The sequence below is a fragment of the Saimiri boliviensis genome, chromosome X (genome assembly GCF_048565385.1).
Source record: "Saimiri boliviensis isolate mSaiBol1 chromosome X, mSaiBol1.pri, whole genome shotgun sequence".
Taxonomy (NCBI): Eukaryota; Metazoa; Chordata; class Mammalia; order Primates; family Cebidae; genus Saimiri; species Saimiri boliviensis.
Genome location: NC_133470.1, coordinates 117,744,539 through 117,768,233, shown reverse-complemented (window position 1 = coordinate 117,768,233; position 23,695 = coordinate 117,744,539). Strand labels below are relative to the sequence as shown.

The 23,695-nt window shown below is 34.0% G+C and overlaps 1 protein-coding gene across 10 annotated transcripts in view; it reads right to left on the bottom strand.

Annotated features, from left to right (window-relative positions):
• Positions 1-23,695, bottom strand: part of KLHL13 (kelch like family member 13) — a 198,236-nt gene that overhangs the window by 53,803 nt on the left and 120,738 nt on the right. For 3 of the 10 annotated variants that reach the window (XM_074392108.1, XM_074392106.1, XM_074392107.1), the window contains one exon: positions 21,664-21,729. The exons of 3 other annotated variants lie outside the window; for them this stretch is intronic. In XM_074392108.1, coding sequence (XP_074248209.1) covers positions 21,664-21,729 — 66 coding nt within the window. Of the gene's footprint in view, positions 1-10,882; positions 10,996-11,455; positions 11,918-21,663; positions 23,606-23,695 lie in introns of those variants that run through there. 4 more of the 10 variants (XM_074392109.1, XM_010341690.3, XM_074392105.1 and 1 more) reach the window with 4 other exon arrangements.

Genomic DNA, 23,695 nt, shown 5'->3' with positions numbered 1-23,695 from the left:
TATTCTTTAAATTCATTTATAGAATCAACATTTATTGAGCATCTGCTGTGTGCCAGGCACTGCACTAGATGATAGGAAAACAAAGAGCAGTCAGGATACTTGCTTGCTAAGAGATGATAATAAAAATCAATTACTTTCCAAATAATTAAATGATATAAAATTATAATAAATGCTTACCATTATCTACTAACAGATATCATGTTCTGTAATTCACAAAAACCACAGTAACAAAACAACTGCCAATTTTTTTCTCTAATCCATAAGGTATCAGTTCACAGCATATAATCACCAAATAAAAATAAATAAATAACATCAACTTTCCTTACTATTATTTTAAAGGATTACTTGTTCCAGATCAGGCTTTCTGCAAGGCTAGATCAGCAATCATACAATATTCACTATTCAAACATATAATCTGCAATTTTAATTATATGAAAGAAAGTCAAAACTCTTGATGATGTGATGGTACATCACATCATTTGAAAAAAAGACACACTGATTGCATCTATCTACATGCTTCAGCAATATTTCCATGAAAAATAGATTAATGAGCCAAGTCTCCAGTCTACTTAAAACCAAACCTTTGGTTCCAGTTCCATGAACTTTTGCTTAGCTGTGAATCATTCAGAAATGACTACATGCACACACCCTCTGTAGGAAAGTGATTATAATGAATTTAAAAAACACTTCAATTTGATGACAATAAGGGATTATCTATTGGACAATGTATCACAATCTAGTGTCATCCATATACTTTTCAAAATTCTATTTCAAATATTTTGTAGGTCCACCCAAACTAAAGCTAGATCAGACTATTAATTAACAACAATTTTCACTTTCAGACAAGAGAAAAGGTCTGATATAATAACATCTAACAAAGAGAAATCTACTTAAGATTTTGTAGTAAGCTGGTCTTTAACACTAATTTTTAATGCAGTTGAAGAAATGGTATTTTAAAAAGGAAATATGTACATACGTGTTAAGACTGGGTTAAATCATCAAATACAAATGTACACAGATAGAGGAAAAGTGATCAGGCATTAATATCACATTCTCTTTCAAGGTAAATGGTATGACCAAAAGAGTGATTTCTAAGGTTCCTATCAGTTTGCGGATTGAAAGAACCCTGAGTGAGATAATTACGCTCATTCTAAGATGTCAAGGTCTTATCTCATTGAACAGTGAAAAGTTCTATATTTTTGAAACCAGAGTAAAAAGTGAAAATAAAGTACGTTACAGGGCAACTTGTAAATGATTAGCAAAGATCGGTCAGAACTTTTAGAAACACTTGCAGTGAAAGACTTAAATGTGGGAAGCAAGAAGGGAGTGCAGTTAGGTGCAGAGGGATCACATAAGCACAAGTTAAGTCCAGTTGCCCACATACACTCAACTGAGCTTGCCACTCCACTTCATCATCCTCATAATATTTGGTTCTCTAAATTTTAGTTCTCTAAAGCATCATATTTTCCATCTAAACCTTTTAAATTTAAAATACCAACAGAAGGCCAGGTGTGGTGGCTCATGTCTGTAATTCGAGCCCTTTAGGGGGCCGAGGTGGGGGACAGGGGGAATAGCTTGAGGCCAGGAGTTAACGGCAGCCTTGGCAACATAGTAAGATCCTGTCTCTACAAAAAATAAAAATAAATTAAAATACCATCCAGCCCCTGCACCTGCCATAATAGGAGGCAGACAACGTCTAGAAAGTTTGGTAAACAGATCTGAGATCAAAACTTTGCTGGATGCACCTCCAAGTTTGGAAATGCCCCTTTTGAGGCCATAACTTGCTGAAGAATCAAGTTTAATGGTCAATGACTATTAACTGTTCCTATTTCGCTCAATAGATGTTAACTGACACTCAAAATTTCATCATTTGCCCCCTGGACCCGCCAAAGACCAAACACTAAAGTGCATTAGCAACAACTACATAATCATATGCCATGCTAGCAAATTCTGTACTATGTTTTGAAAATATTTTTAAGGTTCTCAACAACCTGTATTACTTGAATTTCCAGAGACATGCAAGGACCTTCTAATTATTAACTATTATTTTCTGGTAGCCTTTATGTTTAATCTGATTTCGAACAGTCCTTTGAATAAACTGAAAATGTTTTGAGAACGTAGAAAGAAATGTAGAGTCCTTTGAAATTTTTCTTCAATGCAGTAAAATGCAATCAACATCAACAAACTTATATTATGCACACACTTTAGTACTTTTTAAATGTCTCTAATAACAGTGGAGTGATTCTGAATGATTCTGCTTGTTGCATCAAATTTTATTAAGAAAACTAATTTCATGATTTTATTCAAAAGGTAGCACTATTACTTAATTAACTTTTAATAAGAGACTTGAGCTATGAGAACGATCTCAAAATCACCTGCATTTTTAAGAAGAAAAAATAGAGTTTTTAAATAACTAGCATCTATGATTTTACTCATATCTGTATTTTATATGATTCAATTATAATCCCAGTATATGCTTGCAAAATCGATGTAATCAAAACAATTGTGCCTATTTTATAAAACGTAGGTCACAATAAAAGCTCTAATAAGAGAAATTTGTTTTCATGATACTTTCAGTACAACCCCAGATTATAATTCTGTCAATGGATAATTACATTTTTAATAATATATCCAGGAAATCATTGTTGCAAGGTTTGATAACTGTCTATGCAATGTTTATTATAATTTTCAAGAACAAAACTACTGATTCAGAGATTAGATTAATAAATATAGTTTAGTTATAGGAATGCAAAATTTATAGAACCACTTGGGTTAATTGGAACATTTTCTACAATGCATGTGTAAGCCTAACATGATTGTGTTCAATTTCAACTAGATTATTATAGATAGAATAAATGACCTCCTAAAGATGTCCACATCTTAACCCCAGGAATCTGTAGATATGTTGTTACATGGCAAAGGAGACTTTGAAAATGTGATAAAGGTTACGAACTCTGAAATAGGGAGAGTGTCTTGTTTTATCCATGTAGCCTAATCTAATTATATGAGTCCTGAAAAATGGAAGAGGAATGCAGAAGAGTGAGCCAGAAAGCAGTGTGAAAATAATTGAACCTGCTGTTGCTGGCCTTAAAGAGGGAGAAATGCGGCCGGAATGCAAGCAACCTCTAGAAGGTGAAATTGTCCCTTAGCAAGATGATAGGAACCTTGGTCCTACAGCCACAAAGAACTGAATTTTGTCAATGACAGGAATGAACAGGAAACACATTCTCCCCTAGAGCCTCAGTTCTGCTGACACTCGATTTTAGCCCACTGAGACCAGTACCAAATTTCTGACCTGAAAAACTATAGCATAATATGCCAAGCATAGTGGCTCATGCCTGTAATCCCAGTACTCTGGGAGGCTAAAATGGGAGGACAGCTTGAGCCCAGGAGTTTGAGACCAGCCTGGGTAACACAGCAAGAACTCACCTCTACAAATAAAAAATAATAATGATAAGCCAGGCGTGGTGGTGTGTGCCTGTAGTCCCAGTTGCTAAGGAAGCTGAGGCAGGAGGATCACTTGAGCCTGGGTGGTCGAGGCTGCAGGGAGCCTTGGTCATGCCACTGTTCTCCAGCCTGGGTGACACAGTGAGATTCCCATCTCAAAAAAACAAAACAAACAAAAACCCTGTACAAGAATAAATGTGTGACATTTTAGGCCATTTGTTTGCAGTAATTTGATATGGCAGTAATAGAAAAGTAATACATAGAAGTTTGGGCCTTTTTTTTCTTCATTGAGTACTTGCAAGCAATTAAGCAGTGGTAGGATAATGTCAGCAGGAAAGTACTAAACATACTGACTGGGGTAGAACCCTTGGAACATACTAAAAAGAGTAGGCCAGCTATAGCACTGTCCATGGTAGCTAATCACTATGGGTGGGAAAGGTGTATAATCAGTGATGGTGGAATAGTGCTTCAAGGAACTATGGAAACATCAGGAGACAATGAAGTTAATCCCAATTTCATATGAGCAAGAAAAGATAATTGCCTCAATATTTTCCTTCAATTTCACCACTTTACAGTATGCAAGTAAAGCTTTCTAACCTCTTCCTATACCACCACCCAAAAGCTTTTCCCATCTACCATACTCCTCTGTTCTTCTAATCCCAGTAAAGTATTATATAATTAATAAATGGCATGAAAATAGCAGAAGTCTATAAAAATGAAAAGGCATTGGAGAAATTATGAGCTTTGAAATCATGTGGCTCTAAATTTGAGTTCTGGCTCAACTTCTAATTTGATATGTAACATTAAGCAAGTCAGTTAACCTCTCTGATCTTATGTCCTTATTCATAAAAATAGGGAGAAGATGTACTCTTATAGGGCTTTTCAGGAGGAACCAAATTAAGTGCTTAGAACTTCTATAGTAGAAGAAAATAAATTGTATTATATTTAACTACACTAAACCAGGACATTTAAAATTTTGGATTAAATATGTCTAATGAAATTTAGAGTATCTCTTTGTTATACAAGCTAGATTTTAAAATTTAATCTCCTAGAGTTCTGAAAGTTGTTTTTATTTTTTTTGGTATTGAAGATAAGTTATTTCATTACTCCATTGAAGTATATTGTAAGAACTGCTCTCCAATAAATTGGGCATGTTCTTGAAGTTATTTCATTACTCCATTGAAATATATTGCAAGAACTGCTCTCCAATAAATTGGGCATGTTCTTGTCTTGGCATATCATAAATTTGGGGAGAAAATGGGTAAAAACAACAGATACCCTCATCATATTAAGTTATGCTGGGAAAAATATTTTAGTATAATTGGAAACACTATATAATTTTATTTTAAACTGAGATTCCATCTTACAGTTTGAGATCAAATTATTACTACTTGGAAGGTAATATATGTACCTTAGTGTGCTATAAAACACCTAAACAGTAAATTGTTCCCTGTCCAATGTGAAGAATGGCATTCCATTCTTGTTGTTTAAAAAGATATTATCAAGTTTAAACATAAATTGCTTCATTTTCCACCCTGGGCAATAAGCACTTTAAAACGTGTTACGTACCTCCAATTTAAGTCTCCTCATTTAGTCCAGACAGATTTTTCTTCTGTAGTGTTTTCATTGCCCTTAAATCCATTATCAACATTGAAAGTACAGTAAGCAAGAATTTATTAAAACTGTCTCGGTTCTGAATTTTCACAGCAGTAGAATAAATTAAGCAATTTAATTGTTTATGAATGAAGATAGCATGGAAGGTAAAAAATAATCACTTTGAAAGATTGCAAGAACTATACCTTTAATCCTCAGCAGAGTTATGCCTGGCACATAACAGACAGTTTAGTAACTGCTGAATCTTATAAACTTAATATACAAGGTGATTGAAAAAGAACTGAGCACTTTCCAAAACAAATTACTCAGTAATTTCTTTATGTAATGATTCCCCAAGAATCTCAGGTTTATACCACGTCTTTCTCATAGTCTTGAGGAAATAAAGCAATACACCATGGCAGCCATGTCAATCTAAAATGTTGTCATGTATGTTGTTTATAATTCTTAACTCTTTAACTGCAAGACATTAGCACAAATACTTGCCTATCCCTACTACTTTCTCACCCCTCCCTCTCCCCAAGTTTGGCTGTAATTAAATCTCAACTAAATATTCTAAGTTTCAAGTAGAATATGTGAAATTCTCAGTTACTCCATACTTCTCCTGATGGTATGGACATTTGAAATTCTGCCTCTCTTTCCTCTGTAGAAAGTGGTTTCTTTGCAGTGGGGGGAGGGATTACTTGAAAGAAATACTAAGTATAAAAACAATGAATCTAGATAATTATTAACTGGTGAATGTCTTTGAAATATATGAAAGTGACAGAAACACTAGCTGTCTGTCTTGCAAGTGTCTTCTGTGCAATATTTTTCTGTTAACATTAAATGATTTCAAGAGGTCTGTAAAAAAAATACACAATAGGCATTAAAGCAAAATTTTACCTTCACTTGCACATGCCAGGCTTCCTCAGACTAAAAGATCTGAAGAAGCTAAAAGAATAAACACAGACAGTGAGGAGCAAGCAATCCAATCATAAGGCCTTCAAAAAGGCAATTTGCAAACTGTAAATTCACTAGGGGCCAGTGTGAATCCTATAATTAAAAAATAATATAATCTCAGGCCCTTTAAGACAAACAGAGCTTCTGCTTAAAGGAAGAGAACTGTCTTCTAGTTGGATCCCATGGGGAGCATCATGTTCAGATGTAGTATCTTATGTAAAGATTAACATGAAAAAACCATCCATGTGAGGACAACCCAGGAAAGTGAAGAGTCTGAAAACCATGCCACATGAGAAGACACCTAAGTGTGTATGTAATAGACAGAATACATTTTTTTCTATATAGCTCTATAAGGCTGCACTGGGAACATGAGACAAAAGATACAAAGAGCTGATTTTGCTCAATGAAAGGAAAAGCTGTCCATGAATGAAAGGTGCAGCCTTGCTGAAGTAGTGAGCTTTTTGTCACTGAGAGTGTTCAAGAAGGACCTGAAATGTCTTCTTCCAGAGGTGTCGTGGAATGAGTTTCTGCATTAAAGGGGATTGGGACTTTCTAAATGACCCCTAAGGTCACTTCTATCTCTAGGATTTTCCATTAATAAATGATCATCTAGTCCTTCTGCAAGCTCAGACAATGCAAACTCGCAAAGAACATGCCACAAAAACTGCAGACTAATTTGTCTTAGCTGTTAGTTGTGTTCTTTTTCCGCATAATTTTGTTAGATTGTTCATATGTAGTAAAAATAAATTAAGTAGACACAAACAAATAAAAGTATATGTTTTGAAAGCAACTAACTAAATTTTTTTTTCTATTTTGAGATTATCAACTGAGTAAGTATTTTGCTAGATAAGAAAGATTTCTCTAACCACAGTGTTTTGTTTTATTTGCTAAATTAGAGGAAAAAAGACAATCTTAGGGGATAGAAACATGTCAAATTTAGAAAATGCATATTTTTATTATGTCTGTGCTGTGAATCACTGTCAAACAAGGAGCATTTTTACAATATGTGCACTCTTAGGAAATTCCAGGTACTGAATTTTATTGAAGAAATTATAGTAGCAATTGGTATAAAACACTGTGTTATTGGCATTTACTATAAAACTATTTTTTACATATTAAACAAAATCATCATAAATGGGAAGCTAACTGAACGTAAGTGCAAGGACTAAAGGAGAACAAGTCTAGTTCACTAACATTCATTGTCTTTTATATTGAGAAAGGTAACATTCTAAGGAAAACATCTCACAGTGTCTGTCTTGCTAGAATTCACTGTTATACTTCACTGGTTAATTCTTACCTAATTGCCTTCCTCCTTGCCACACTATTATTGTCAAAACTCTCTGCTAGAAAAGAAAAGATAAAAGGTTCACTAGTGCTAATTTTGTTCTATTGCAGTGTGTCCTTAGCATCTAACAAGGCATTAACCCTATAATATGAGCCTGAAGGAACCATTTGCTGCTTTAAAACAGTGAATACCTAAACACCATAAAACCACTTAGATGTGATTGCCCTTTCAGCTTTATTAATTTAGGCAAAATGACAGAGTAATTTATATTGTTTGCACCGGTCAGGGGCAGAGTCTTTACTAATGCAGTTTACACTGGCCAGGAGATCCTCCCTCAGGCTAAGGTTGAACTTCAACCTACTGTTGAACAGAGTGCAAAGCAAACACATGTCACCAAGTACTCAATTTCTATCAAGACAGTCCCTTCAGAAATCCACATGGATGGCACACAACCCTACAAGTGCTCAAATCTAAAGCTGAAAAAAATATATCTACCCAATAAAGACTATTTGGTCATCAATCAATCCAGAGACTAAAGCATTATTTTCCTGAATCTTTTGTATTTAAGATACCCCACTTTTCTAGTATGACATTATAGCAAAAATTTTTAAATACTATATAAAATGCTATTTCTCTTAATATTGCCACGAATACTATAGTCTTTATCATAAAGAAATCTTGAACATGTTGGGACATTTCAACTGTCATTCAAGTTCTAAACAAACAGAAATAAAACAAACATGGACTTTAAACCCACAAGGAAGAAAGTAAAATAGTCTTTCTGTTCAATGTTTGCAGTAAGTAAAATATCCTCTATTGTAGCTTTCATTAGTGTAGCAGTACTGCCCTATCTGTAGCATCAATGGAAGAGCTACAGTGAAGCAGCACATACACTGGGTTTAGAAAGAGATGGTAAAGAGCCTTTAGATTTTTCCCACACATGCTCAATCACTGTAACACATTTTTACTACAACCTAAAATACTTTATATTGAAATTTCGGTCTTTGACAAAGTACCCAAGTCTTCAATGAAAACCATGTAATGTATATTTGACAAAGCACAGTAAATAATGATAAAACATTACAAACCAATAGTGATGCTACACAAGCATACGTATGGAAAGATCTTATATCACTTGTGAAGAATCCTATATTCAAAATAACACTTTAAATACTTATACATGATTTTACAGGTAAGTTTCCTATATATCACAATTTATTGAGGAGTCTGAATTTAAATATTCCATTTCAATGCAGAGTTTAGATCCAAAAGACACAAATAACCATTTAAACCTATGTGTGCCAGCCAAGCAATTGTGAGACCAAATATAATGTTACTTGACCCAGTAATCTAATTTAGTCTGTATTGTTTTTGAAGTGAAATTACGCTATACTTAAGTAACATTTTGTGTATAAATGTGTTGCAGAATATAGAGAAGTACTGATGAGAAAAACATGTTAAACATGATGTTTTTATTTTTGGCCAAATGAGGCAATGAACTGTGATCTAAAATGATCAAAAACTAAACAGTATATTTTAAAACCTCATTTAAACTCCCCAAGCTAGCCTTGCTACATTTCACATATATTTCTATCTGTGCATATTTATTCACTATTAATTATTAATATACATATAAATAAAAATAAGTTAAGACCAATTCAATAATTTAGAGTGTTATAATCTCAAAATAGTCTGTTACAATGTCAAAACACTCCAGCCTATTACAAGCTCTTCAAATATATTTTTCCATTCTACCTATGTGTACAACCAACAACCAAGAGTCAACATGCAAGATCTATGATATTTTGTAGGTTCTGTCCTGTAAATCGATTCACTCATATCATCATGTCAAAGAGGTAAGTACTTAAAAGGAAGAAAGTGATTAATTTAAAATATTGTGTTGAGTTGTATCTGAGTTTGTGGCTAGTATAAATTAATAAAATATGGGCATTTATTTAACCATCTGTAAAAATTGACAAATCGGCTGCAATAGGGGCTGCAATTTGGATTTTTTGGACAATAAAATATAGTAGGCATACAAAAAGCTTTAATAACCATTATTAATTGTAACCTACTGATTTTTGTTTTGGTTTGTTTTTATAATAAAGTTGCTTTTGGTAAATCTTTAGTCTTTCCTTGCCAGCTAAGATGCATAAAGTCAGGAAGCATCCTATCTTCTCAAATTATTTGAAAGAGCTCCATTAACTTGTCACCTCCATTCACTTGTCACTTCCATTAATTTGTGCTTTTGACAAACACAGCTTTTGAAAAACAAATGTAGCTGATTTCTTTTTACAAACTAGCCTATATTTTTTTTACTTCATAGAAAATAAAAGTTTAACACCCAAAGAGATAAAAATAACCTGGAGCATAAATGAAAAGAAACATTTAAAAAATCTGAAAATAAAATGATGACAGGATTTAACTCTGAAATAGCCTCATTTTTCAGCACTTTCCAGAGAATTGCTTCTTTTGGACTGAGAGCATAACCACAGTTCCTCAGCATCCGAAAGCCTTTCAAAAAACGAGATAGATATCATTGTGCATCTCAACCTCACATAAAACAAAAACTAAGTTAAAAAATGGCAACTCACCCCAGTTCTAAATACACAATTAACCTAATACACAATTAACCTAAGGCAGGAGAAATATTCCACATCTTTTCTACTGATAAATATTAATATACATATTTCCTACTGATAAAAAAAATTTTAAAGGAACACTCAAATTTAAGACATTCTTTTTGAATCTTTCCTCGTAATATTTTTTTTAAAAAATATTAGGTTTTCCTCCACCAAAAAGGATCATGAACAACACTTTAAAAGAACATTTTATTATATCTCCTGGATTTTGCCTTTAAAGCCACACTGCAAATTTAAAAAGATTTTCAAAAATTTTGAAAACTTCTAGAAAGACTTCCCAATGCACTTCAGTACATATTTACTTAAAATACATTTTTAAAACAGACATTTGTAGAATACTTTTTCAATCCCTATAATATAAGTAACTGCTCATAGGGATAGAATTTGCACAAATTCAAACTTATACTTGAGAACTTGAATGATAAAACTGAAAGATGTAATACCAAGCATATTAATATTCATACACAACTAAAGTATTAAAGTCTCAATTAAAAGACTCATTTTCTGACCAATGTTAACTCTGTTTCTAATTCATGAAAAAATACTATAGAGCTATTTCCATATTTAACATACCACCATCAATCATCAGGGTTTTTTTTTATAATACCATTACACAAAAGAAATCACCCTAAGTGTTTTAGATATTCAAAAATTCAAACAAATCCAACATATGTTAAAGATTAAAGTTAATTCTTTTGCAATTCCTTGGTTATACCTTTGTACTTTCACATTGGTAATTGGATTACGAGAAAACACTTTAAATAAACATAAAACTTTAGGAAAACAAAACAATGATGAAATGTGGGCATGCCAACATCTTTAAATGTAATCAAGCTTGAGGTTTTTAATCCTGTGGGTTTCTGCATGTTGCTGTTTGGGGGTTCCCCCGCCCCCATTTTGCCACAAGGTAGACTCATGAATGAAATCCCACTTTAATATCCTATTTTCTCTCACTTACATGTATGCTGGAGAAAGTGGAGTTGACCTGGATGTTTTAAGCACAGGAACTGGGAATTTCCAGATAGCAGGAGAGCTCGTTTTCCATTTCAATGGCATGTTGTCACCACGGTACTACAATAACAGTAAAGAGCGTTTCCATAACAGACTACCAACTAGGACTTCCATTCCACACTGTACTGGCACAGCAGTGGCTGCCGCGGAGAACAAGCAAAGGATTCAGCCAGTGCCCTTAAACCGATGCTTCCAATCTGTAAAATAGGGCTGCAAGGTACCTCCTTAAATCCTTCAGTCCCCTAAAGCAATATGATGATTCTATCATTCCAACTCAACAATAGTGCCAGAAAAGCATTGACTGCAGTATAATTTTTTAAGACTGCACTGTGCATACCATACAATGCGGCTTTATTTAATAAAAGCAGCTAGGATTTTTTTTAAGCTTGCAATACCATTGTTCTACCTTAACAGGGATACTGCAGCACTGTACTATATTCTGCACCTATTAACCTGATTTCTGACCAATAGTAGCAAGAAAAAACATAGATAGGTTTCATATGAAAATGAAACAACATACCTACTCAGAATACACTTGTCATCCTCTGAACAATCTTCTTTTGAGCTGCAACAATACAAATGGGATATAAACCTCAGCATAGCCTTAGGCCACCGCTAATAGAGATCAGTGACTAAATTCAGCAGCCTGCTTTCCTCCTGTGCAAGCTCTGGCCACACAATACAAGAATGCCATTATGGGAAAATCCCGTTTCAAAAATTCCAGTCCCTCTGTTTTCCAGCTAGGAGAAGGCAAAATGTAAGAACAAATATAAACTGCTGCAGAACTCTGCACGCTCTTCTAGTAGCTTCTGATTCAAGTTGCTCTCCTTTCCTATTCTTATTTCCAAGCCGGGATGAGCAAAATCTCATACATTTACAACATGCTGTGGTTACACAAATATCACTCTGTCTTCTGCAGCAGAGAAGTAGAGTAGCATGCTCTTAATAGCAGTCCTCAGAGGGACGCTATCAACAATCTAATTCAATGCTGCCCTCCCCTTCTCTCCCCTTTCCCCTCTTGTTCTCCCCCACTTACTCCTCCCCTCCCTCCCCCGCAAACAGCTCACAAATTGCCTAGAGGAAAGACTTAGGCTGCTAGCCAAGCAGGTGTCCAGCAGGGACCACTCCAAAGCTTAGCAGGGAGTCCGGTAACCTCTAGGGATTAGCGATTGTCAAGGAGGTTCAAAAATTGAAGCTGCTGTCAAAGGCAGCTTAAGGTATTTCATGAAAGCAAATAAAGGATTCATCTATATTGTTTTAAAATACTGCCAGAAAATAGTATTGTAAATTCCCTGAAAGTGACTTTTAAGCTTCTGTTTAAAGCACCAAAACAAATTCATGAATCTTCTACACAATTCTATAAAGTGAAAATAGGTTAAATGAGTATTATGCCGAACGCTTTATTTACAGGCTGAAGAATTTTACCCCTGATATAGGCAATTCACAATCATAGTACCCTTCAGCCTCTACCTAAAAATAGAATTATCCATTTCCATCAATGCAAGCTTAGTAAAGGCAGACCACGATTGACATGAAAGCCACTACCTATTTTTAAAAATCACTGCAGTGACAAAGCACTCATATTTACTTTCAAGTCTGTATCCAAACAATAAACTCGTGCTTCCAATTTAAATAGTTGACTTTCAGATAATGTTTCCAAATTATTCCTAGTTTTTAAAGATTGATATTTAGTCTCCTAAGAGGCTTTTTCATCTATGTTTTAGAAGCACAGATGAATGTTTCCACAGTAGGGAACTATTTTCAAAAATTCCAGAATACCAAATTTAATATATGAGAAACACCGCCTGAAATCAGCCAAGGTAATCACAAATACCTTCCTTTTAAGATACAGATCAATATCAAGGCAAGAAGACAAACTACTATTTTCCTGTGAAGCACAGAACATATGTACATGCAGTATTTACATATATGCATACATACATGTATGGAAAGAGAAAGCTTATTTTGAAAGATTGACAAGTAAATGTGGACTCAACCATCATTACCTCATATGCCATTTTTATTCAACCTAGCATACAAAAGAAACAGCCCCCAAAAACCAAGTCAAGCAATTTAAAGTGTTAAATTATATACTCCTTTTAGTACTCACACACAAAACAGACTCATAGAAATCGTCAAAGGAATCAGAGAAAGGAATATTTATCAATGCATTAGTAGCCAAAATACAATTTAAAATTTGTTTAAACCTACCACTAATATGCATAAACTACAGTCAATATTTTACATTAGAAGGCTTTCTGTAATAATCGTTAGTACTTATAAAGCAAAAATGCCTCAGGTATAATCTGCAGGGGCAACTTATTTGAAACCCAAAGAAGGAGAAATATACACACACACACACACACACACACACACACACACAGACACACACAGGTATGAACATATCAAGTTTGAAATGTCTCATTCCACAGTAAGTTTCAAATAAATTTTCAAAACCTGAAGCATTTGAAAACATTTAAAAATATAAAACATAAAACCGGTATATATCAGGTAGTAAGAAGGTGATGTTTTAGAAAGGAGATTGAATCATTTTCCAGCTTATGAAAATTTTACAAAGCAGTAATTGCAAATGTTACTTCACCTTCTGATAATAAAGATCCAAAAACCCGTGTAAAAACATGGTAGTGAAATGTTTCCAGCAGTTTATCTGTTCATAAAGACTTCTCAAATATTGGTGAGTGGAAAACAGGCAAGTTAAGGTAGAGTTTTCCAAACTACACACTGGGGTCCGTTGGGGGGAAATGGGGGAGGGACGGCAGGGTGGGGAGGTGGGGAGAGATAGCATGGGGAGAAATGACAGATATAGGTGAGGGGGAGGAAGGCAGCGAATCACACTGCCATGTGTGTACCTATGCAACAATCTTGCATGTTCTTCACATGTACCCCAAAACCTAAAATGCAATAAAAAATTTTTTAAAAAAGGGAACCACCACAAACAAGTGAAGATCACTTTATTGTAAACATTCAAGTTATTATTCTTCTATAAACACTCAACTGATTCAAAAAATCAACATATTTTTTGTCTAATTTCATTAGGCTCCAAAGAAGCCATCTAATACCATGAGTCCCCTATGTCAATTTGCAGTCTAGATTTCTTGCAGACTTAATATTCAATATTTTTTTGTGGTACTCCAAATTTAATATTTGTTCAGAGTGAAAAGAAAGTGAGACTGTCTCCCTACACCCAATCCTCAGCACTCAAAACACCTAAAAACCCTAAAAGCATTATATTTGATGGTGGAGACATATATATATATATACTCAGTTCTTACTTTTCCCTTAATAAATTAAGTCGCTTATAATTACCTCTCATTAGCTGACAACTATTATGCCAAAGTGCTTAAAAATAATTCCTTTAATCAGAAATACAGTTCACGAACAATATTTTACATTATTAATTCACTTAACAACACTATTCCTCACATATCATTCAGAAATAAACTTCAGCCAGGTAAAATAATCCCAATTACAAATTAACAGCATCCAAACAAATCAATTGTTACTACCCTGGTGGAGAATCCAGTCATAACTATGGAGTGTGATTATAATTCCCATTATATTCTGTAACTAAAAATGTGTTCACCTATGGAATGAACAAAAATGATTAAGCATATATTTTAAGTATAATTTTATGCAGGCTCAGTGTCCTACTACTTTAATATTTAGAATAGTAAATGTCAAAAAGCCCTTGATCACATCATAGGAAACACTTATTTTGATTATATAACACTTGACTTTTATTATATACAATTGCATAAAACAGGATAAAAAGACAACATACATAAAGCTCTTTAACGCATTTTATGAATATTAACTAATCAGTTTAAAAAATACCTATGAAAAGCATATTTCAGAGATGTAATAAAGGACAATGATGGGTCTTGGCCAAGTCTACAAAAAGAGCCAAATCTTATAGCACAGAATTCCCTGGCTCCCAATGTAAAAGGAGAAGATTTTTAGAAATTTTAGGACTCTAAGAATTCATTTTTCTCAGTACCCTCAATTGTATAAACGAAAAAACTGAAACCCAGAGAAGTTAACTTGCCCAATGTTGTATCACAAGCTAGAAGCAAAAGAGGAACTAGAAACCAGATTTCGATCTCCTAGAATTCTTGTAGAATCCCTACTGTTCTTCCCAATGAAACCATTCCACAAGATGCATGTTTCTATTTGAAGTGAACCACATTCTATAAATGTCTCAATGTATTCTAAAGAAACGAGACTACAAAGAGATATCAACTCCTCCAATTATATGTTCACTGGAAAACAGAAGTGGGAGAAAAATCAAAAAAGAAAAGCTGTGCGTGAAGAACCACTTCCAAATCTAAATTCCAGAAGATGTTTAAGAATGTTCAGGAAGAAAATATAACTTAAGCAGTCATGGTATGAGAGAAAAGGGAAATATATTGCCAATAGTCTGATATTTTTTCTCAATGTAAATGTTCTAAATAACTTTGTAGTAAAATTTAATTTGATGACTGACTGCTACAATTTGTCACCAGTACCAACTCACCAAATGAACTAATGTATCATGTTTCTAATCTCTTGCTCCATTTTTTTCCTGATGTGCCCTAAGAAATTACCTACTTTTTCATACAAGTTTTGGTTAATCTTGTGGTAGGTACAGCTAAAGACTAATAGCCTTAGCCAGAGTTTGTATGAACAGGCACTGTGTAATCTTTTCAGTTCTGAAATGTCTCTTCAGACCAATCTAAAATATCAATGTTATTCACAATGCTCAGACAAGACTGCAGATCATGCCAAATTTTGTACTTTGTTTATGTTCCACCAATCAGTAAAAGTACTTGGATAGCAACCAAATAGGACTGTTAAACCCTTTAAAACACATGAAAAATTCTGGATAGCAGAGAAAAATTCTTAATATATTAAGGATTCCTTCTTAAAGGAAATAAAATTGTTCACATTCATGGCTATGTACACTTATATACTTATGTAGATGTGTGTTTGTGTGCATCTTTTATACACATGTATAACTATATATATTTGTGCATGCATGTGTCTCCTTTATTTGTTTCAGGAAATTATCAGAGACATCAAAACTTTCTTACTAGATACTCAGATATGTAGCCTTGCCACAATGAAAAATAGAAAATCCCAGATGTTTCTTGAAGACAACTACACTAGAAAGTATTACATTGGAAATTTCCTTAACAGAACTGTGTGAAATCTAGTAGGCCAACAAAGAATATGCAAAGACATCCCCTTTTGTAGCATAACTATGTCTTGGATTTATATTAAAAGATAATCAAGCAATACAAATGAGTCGAAATCATCAAACAATACAATGTTATGCAGGCACACATTCATGTATATGCATAGAGAATTTCTCACACCATGATGGTGTAAGCAATGTAAAGGGCAGTATTCTTCCTATCTGTAACATTTCCATAGGATAAGAAGAGTGCCATTTTGGACAGAGAGAAAAGAGCAATAAGAGGAGCTGGCATGCTGAAAAGGCAGAAACACTAGGTAATGGGTCCAAAGGAAAAGACAATAGCAGTGAGGAAAGTAATGACTGGCTGGAATGGGAAAGGAAAGTCAGAGTGGTAGTAATTGCTGATGTTTACGTAACACTTGTTATAGTTGGGCATCAGATGAAAGAGGTTATGGGGCTAAGATAGGAGCTGGGATGGGTGAGCAAAAATAGAGAGAGACTGAGAAGAGAACAAAGTTCCAGTTGTTGCAGGCCCAATGATCCACAGATTCTGACTACCTTTACTCTTTCACTAAAGCTGAAAAAAGGAATAATACTGAATGGGAAATTCAGAAGTTCTTGCCCTTCCTTCTTTATTTTGTTTTCTGGCACTATCTTTACTCTTTATGCTTTTCTTTTTTCTTTTTTCTTTTTTCTTCTTTTTTCTGCTCTTGTATGCTTCAAAGTGTTCCCATCTGTTTAAAAAAAATGTTTTAAATTTCAAACCAGGATGTTTGTATATGTTTGGGATTGTGATACTGGAAATTGATGGTTTTTATTTTATTTTATTTATTTATTTTTGAGACAGAGTCTCATTCTGTTTCCCAGGCTGAAGTGCAGTGGCACCATCTTGGCTCACTGCAACTTTTGCCACCCAGGTTCAAGCAATTCTCCTGCCTCAGCCTCCTGAGTAGCTGGGATTACAGGCATGTGCCACCATGCCCGGCTAATTTTTTGTATTTTTAATAGAGATGGGTTTTCACCATGTTGGCCAGGCTGGTCTCGAACTCCTGGCCTCAAGTGATCTGCCTGTCTCGACCTCCCAAAGTGCTAGGATTACAGGTGTGAACCACCGTGCCTAGCAGATCAATGCTCCAAAAAGAGGCCATCCTATTACTATACCCTATGCTATAGCTATAGCTATGTTACTTCATCTGCCCAAGATGTCTTTCTCAAATTCTGATGTGTCCTTCAAGAAGGAATTCCTGAATCTTTGTATCTTGCTAATCATGCACCATTCCTGGCCCATTGGAAAGCAGTTGGTAAGTATTTGTTGAGTAAATTTAAAGGAAAATTTACAAGCAGAGAAGTGATTAAATCAGAATTATATATTGAAGCCAGAATATAACATGAAAGATCCTTAAAATACTGTTGTTAAATGTGCTGTTACCAAAAGCAGAGGCTAAGAGGAATATTTATCTGTTAGTTTGATCATTTTTGGCTGTAATCTTCTTAAAATGAAAAAATATATAAAAACATACTATCTTATTAAAAGTAAGCATATATTGAAGGAAATCACCCAGAATATATATACTTCCTTAAGTAAAACTAATCATCCCAATCAAAAAAATCTCTGCTTTCATCTGAAATAGTGATCACTCACCTGTTTAGTCATCTCTCAGCAACTTCCTAAGTATCTCCTCAAACTACTTTGGGTAAATAAAATAGTCAAGCCATCATTAGCTTTTCTGATTGAATCTGTAAACTTATCAAAATAAAAAGTCACGTAAAATATATGGTGCAACTGAACAGTTTAGAATATGGCTTTAGTGAATGAAAATACATTCATATGAAGCTTTCAAAATAGTTTCACTCGCTTGTTTTAATTTTAGTAGCATCAAATATAGAAACAAGACTGCCAAAGTTACATGAAGACAATGTAAGGAATACTGAAACATTTATATTTGTAAATCTTGCACTATTTTGGTAAGAATGAACAATTTCTAATAATGTTTCTTTATGATGGTTGAAAAATTTTTCAGTAATAAGCACATCACCTACCAAATCTCAAAAGACATGCCAGTTAAACAAATTCAATATTTGCTATACTCTATATTGTTTCAGAAATACCTATACTTTTATAAAAATCTGAATTTATGAAATACTTTTAGAAGAGTATATTTTCTTCAACATCCCAATTTTACATTAATGAAATAGTGCTACTACCTTGAAAAATGTATATTTACATACAAAAAGTTATTATAACATTCACATGTGCATCATAAATGTTATAACCAAATATGAGGTTGGAAGATTACCTGGTTATCCAATCTCTTCATCTTCCTATTTATAAATCTTGGTTAAAAATACACATAGAGGCTAGTTGCAGTGGCTCACACCTGTAATCCTATCACTTCAGGACGCCGAGGCAGGTGGATTACCTGAGGTCAGGAGACCAAGACCAGGCTGGCCAACATGGTGAAATCCCATCTCTACTAAAAGTACCAAAAATTAGCCAGGTGCAGTGGTACGTGCCTGTAATCCCAACTACTTAGGAGGCTGAGGCAGAAGAATTCCTTGAACCTGGCAGGTGGAGGTTTTGGTGAGCTGAGATAGTGCCACTGCAATCCAGCCTGGGAGACAGAGCAAGAGTTCATCTCAAAAAAAAAAAAAAAAAAAACTTATAATCAAAATAACGTTTTGTAACCAGCAGCACTTTCACAGAAAGCTAATCCTAATGGCTAATTAAGACTATTTAACACTATTTGAAATTTCCATGAAAAAGAGCCACTTATATTCAATTGCTTATTTTTTTTTTACAATTTTCCAAGCTTAATCATTAAAACTGAATTTCCTATGCATATGGCCACAGAAACTATTTTTGTCTAAAAATAAAAGGTTTTGACCAAATGATGAATGAGGAGGCTCAATTTGAAACTTGAACCTTGTGACCCACTGCCATAACATGGAATCCAACAGTTTTCTTAAATATGTCCTTATAGTCATGTCATTTGTCCACTACGGCACTATCCAGGAGACTTAGCAACCTGGTCAACACCTCTATTTTCATGACTATTTCCAGATCCTTTTAGTTTTCTAATTTAGAAATCTTCTCTTTGGTGATTTTAAATTCTACCAAACAGCTACAGAGTACAGAGGCAGTTATACTGAAAGATGCCAAGTGTATAGTCATAGGTCTAAATTATAGACTCTAGCTGAAATGCATGTAATTTAAAATTGCTATCCCTGCAAACAGCAATTCAATTAAAATCCTATGATTTACAACATCATTATCACATGCCACATCAAGTGTTCATGTGTCGTAAAATAATCACAGCATTGTTTTGACATTATGTTTAACTTTTATTATTTGGATGCGATGGCTATCCAATGAAAGGGAAATCATTTCTTTTCTTTTATCTCATGGTCTATAGCTAACTAAAGTAAATGTCATTTTAATAAAAACAGAATTCATCTTCTAGGTTGAATCTAGATTTAAGCTAGAGGTAATCTAAATCTGGGTTTCCTGACTGCCTTTCTATGTCTGTCTACTTCAAAAAATAAATTCAGAACCACTTCATGTTTTCAAAATCAAATACATCTTTTAAATAATCAGTTACTTCTCATGGATTTCTGAAGCTACACAACACTGAGTAAAATACACTTTCCATTTAGCTAGCATATATTTATTAACTCATTCCTTATTCAGCTGGACTGACAGCATTTTTATGAGTCTTCCACTGCAGGGTCTAGCCATTTGTTTAAATTTCTATGACACTGTTCAGAAATTACATTTAGGGGTTTCTAGAAATACCAATTTTTCAGATTCAGATTTGTAAAGCACAGAACACCACAACGTGTATTCCAAAAATAGGCAAGATCAAGCTTAAACTGATACTCTAAACAGGGGGAAAGCACATTTATTAATTAGGACCACACTTTCACATCTGTCAACTAAAGTGCATTGATTTCAACTGAGATCTCCTTAGCATATTAGCCATTACTGATAGGGTAAGATCGTCTCCTTGAACTTCATAAATGAAACCAATCAACTTACTATACCTAGCCCAAAACCTGTAGAAAGAAGATACATGCTGAGTGAGTTATTTCAGTCATCAATAAGTATCAAGAACTTCTGACTTTGCTAGATATTACAAATATATAAAAGAACACATGTTCCCTGGCCACAAGACCATTATAATCTAATCAGGCAGACTGGGCATACGCACAGGAAACACAACTGAGTCTAAATACATTGCTACAGTAAACCTTTAACTACCAGAACAACCCTGAATAGCCTAGTTTTCTATACAGTTTTTTAAATTACTTTAAAGTAAAAACAACTGGGGGAGGTTAACTATTAAAATATCAAAACTCACTTATCTTTCACCTTTTGGGAGAAATCTTTCTGCCCACATGTCTAAAATAGATACAAGCATTTCAAAATACCTCAAAGTCACCATAATGCACAGTAACTATTGTGATATGCTTCAGATGTACATACAGCAATGTGTTCAAATAATATCTGTCATTCATCACTCTTGCTTGTCCCTTGCTCCCCACTGCCCTGGTTAATATGCTTTGACGTGGAACACAGAAGTTGCTGAGATAAAAGTGGCTCTTTTCTTTATGCTGCAATACATACACTAAGAGAAAAGTTATTTACCTTTAAGGCAGATGGACTCAAACATCAGTGTGCATAAGAATCACATGAGATGATTATTTAAAATACCAGTATCTAGAGGTGGGGCCGGTACTCTGCATTCTAAAGAAGTACCACAGCTGATTATCACACCAGGTCTACTAAACTATTAGAGAAACACTGCTTTAAAGTCAAGGTTGCTAACTGCTGCTGAAGATCCCTTAGCCTATAGTAGGATTGTTTTCTTTCCCAGTCCCTCGGCCTTCCTTAGCATATGAGCATTAGCTGCTCACCACCAGTTGTCATAGCAAACTGCACAGCCATTATCTTGCCCTCCCACACTCCAGATCCTTCTAGGTCTGGGAGCATCTGAAAGTAAGGTCTCCAGCTGGCAGACAGATAGGCGCAGAGGCAGACAGACAGATGCAAAGTGGGAAACTGTGAGGTACAACAGTTAGAAAACAAATTATCTTGATTGTGTAAAGAGATTAAAAAGTTAAAAACTTGTTTCAAACTTTTTCCGTGAGGAAGAATGCAGAAGAAGACAGAGCTAGGCATCTGTGGTCCAACTGCAGCTGTGTCCCTGATTAGCTTTCTGAACTCCAGTGTTATCTCCCCCCATCTGTAAAATAGGGAAAATGCTGCTTTCCTTGCCCATCTCACAGTGTTGTCATGAACACCAAATGAATTTGTTTGTGAAAATATGTTGGAAAATATAAGGCACAATACAATGATGTGTGGTATTTTTAACAGCATGATTTACATATATTTTCCTAATAAACACAGTGCCCTAGACATTACTATAACTATACTTGATAACTGAATGTCTTCTAGTATTCCCAGGGTCTTTCATGAAAACAAATTCGCATTGAGAAAAAAGGTGAGGAAACAGGCAGACCCCTGGACATACCCTGAGGTTGATTTTTTGAATATGTCCTTGAAATCGGCTTGTTTTAATGACAATTGCCTCCGTCTCCTGAAAGTGGAGTGCAAAAAGAAATCGGTTAATTGTGGTTTTACTGTATTTAATTCAAATTTTTTAAGCATACCCTGACAATATTTCAGCTGTAAATTAATAAACGATATTTATAAATCCTGAACAGTTAAAACCACACAGAACAATTTTAAACTATGTAAATTAACTTTTAAAAACCCTTAAAGAGAAAGCCATAAGATCCTATTTGTTTTTAGAAGCTCTCTTAATGTCTCAGAAAGTCTGGGATAAAGATTGGCATTAAGTATAACAAGTATTGGCAGTTGATCTAAAAGACTAAACTAGCTAAATTTGGACACAAGGATACACTTTTCCAGTAAATATATACTCGCCCGTTGGAATAATTTGTCATTTTGTAGTTTTTCAAGCCTAAAGGTCAATTCTTTGCTCATATACTGCTTTGCCATAAAAATCTAAAAGCAAATGACACATATTATAAGCTTTCAGAGAACAGATGGCTAATGTTCTTCTAGGTTCATTTACTACCATTTTTTTATTTTCATACTGCTTGTAATTAATAAAAACATATAAATAGATATACTGTCTCCTAACCAGAAGATTTGGTTTTTGTTAAGTTCTGTCATTTATCTAGCTCATTTGGGCTAATACAAAAAGCAATGTTGGATAGAGATACTTCTGGTACTGTCTCAGGGATGCAGTTTTAAAAATAGAGACTACTACAGAAGCACTGCAGTATATGCTGTTGACAGTCAACTCTCTTAAAAAAATTAAAGTAGGCTGGCAGATGTATGATGAGCTCTAATACAAAATTTCATTTATTTCCATTTATTTCATTTATGTTGTTATCAGCATATAGAAAGTAAACATTAGTTTATTTTGAAAAAAACATGAGCTCAGGTTGTCTTGGTTTTTTTCTGGGTCATCTCATAAGCATTATTGCATTTTAAAATTCATAACTATATTGAAGTCATAGTTTAAAGGTATCTTTAGAAAGACCTTGACAAAGACCTTATCCAAAACGCAATATAAATCTAGTGACTTCCTATGAAAAAAGGTAGGGAAAAATATTTCATTTCTTTTTTGGAATGATAAATTCAAAACAGCATCTCCTTGATGACAGTATTATTTGAAAGTATACTTTTAAAATGCTATACACATAAACATTATTGTTGAATGATAAAAAGCTATAATAGGTCAAATTCATATTTATCATGTTTTACAATTAAGCCTTACCAAAAAATAACAATTATATTCTTTCTTTGCTTAAAAATGCATCAAAATGTCTTTAAATACAGCTTATTTTATATTCCTATTAATATTATTTCTTTTCTTTGTGCATTTAAAAAGAATCTGGTATGCCACCTTCTGGCAACTGAGTGAAATTATGTATTTCTACATAAGTCACTATTCTTTATTTTAACTTTTTAAAATTATGTATATATAGATATTTCATTCCTGCATTACGTTTAAGCTATATAAATAAATCTATAATACAGTATGAAGTAAAATAAAATTCCCTTAGAAATCTTATTCAAAATCAAGCTTTGTACATGCTTCCTATGCTTTTTGCATGGTTACCAATATGTCTCCTGAATTCTACAATACATCTAAAATTGATTTTTGTATACCGCTTCACAACCACTTATGGAAATAACAGGCTTGCTATTTTAATGAATAAGTAACAGCAGTAAATAAAGGAAAATAAAGGTCTCTTACCAATAAGCCCATTTTTCTCTTAAGGTTTGAACTCTCATCATTTGTCATGTTCTTGTGGATCCCTCTCTCATCAAATTCTCTGGAGTTTTAAAGTTAAGAGCTGTGATGCACAGCTAGGCTCTGCTACATAGTAGCGCACCCCAGTGCATCTGCCTGGTATAACACTTCAGTTGTAGCTCCCAATAGCAGAAACAGGCTTTATATACTAAAAAAAAAAAAAAAAAAAAAAAAAAAAAAAAAAAAACCTATGCCCTGCATACCTTCCCTTGAT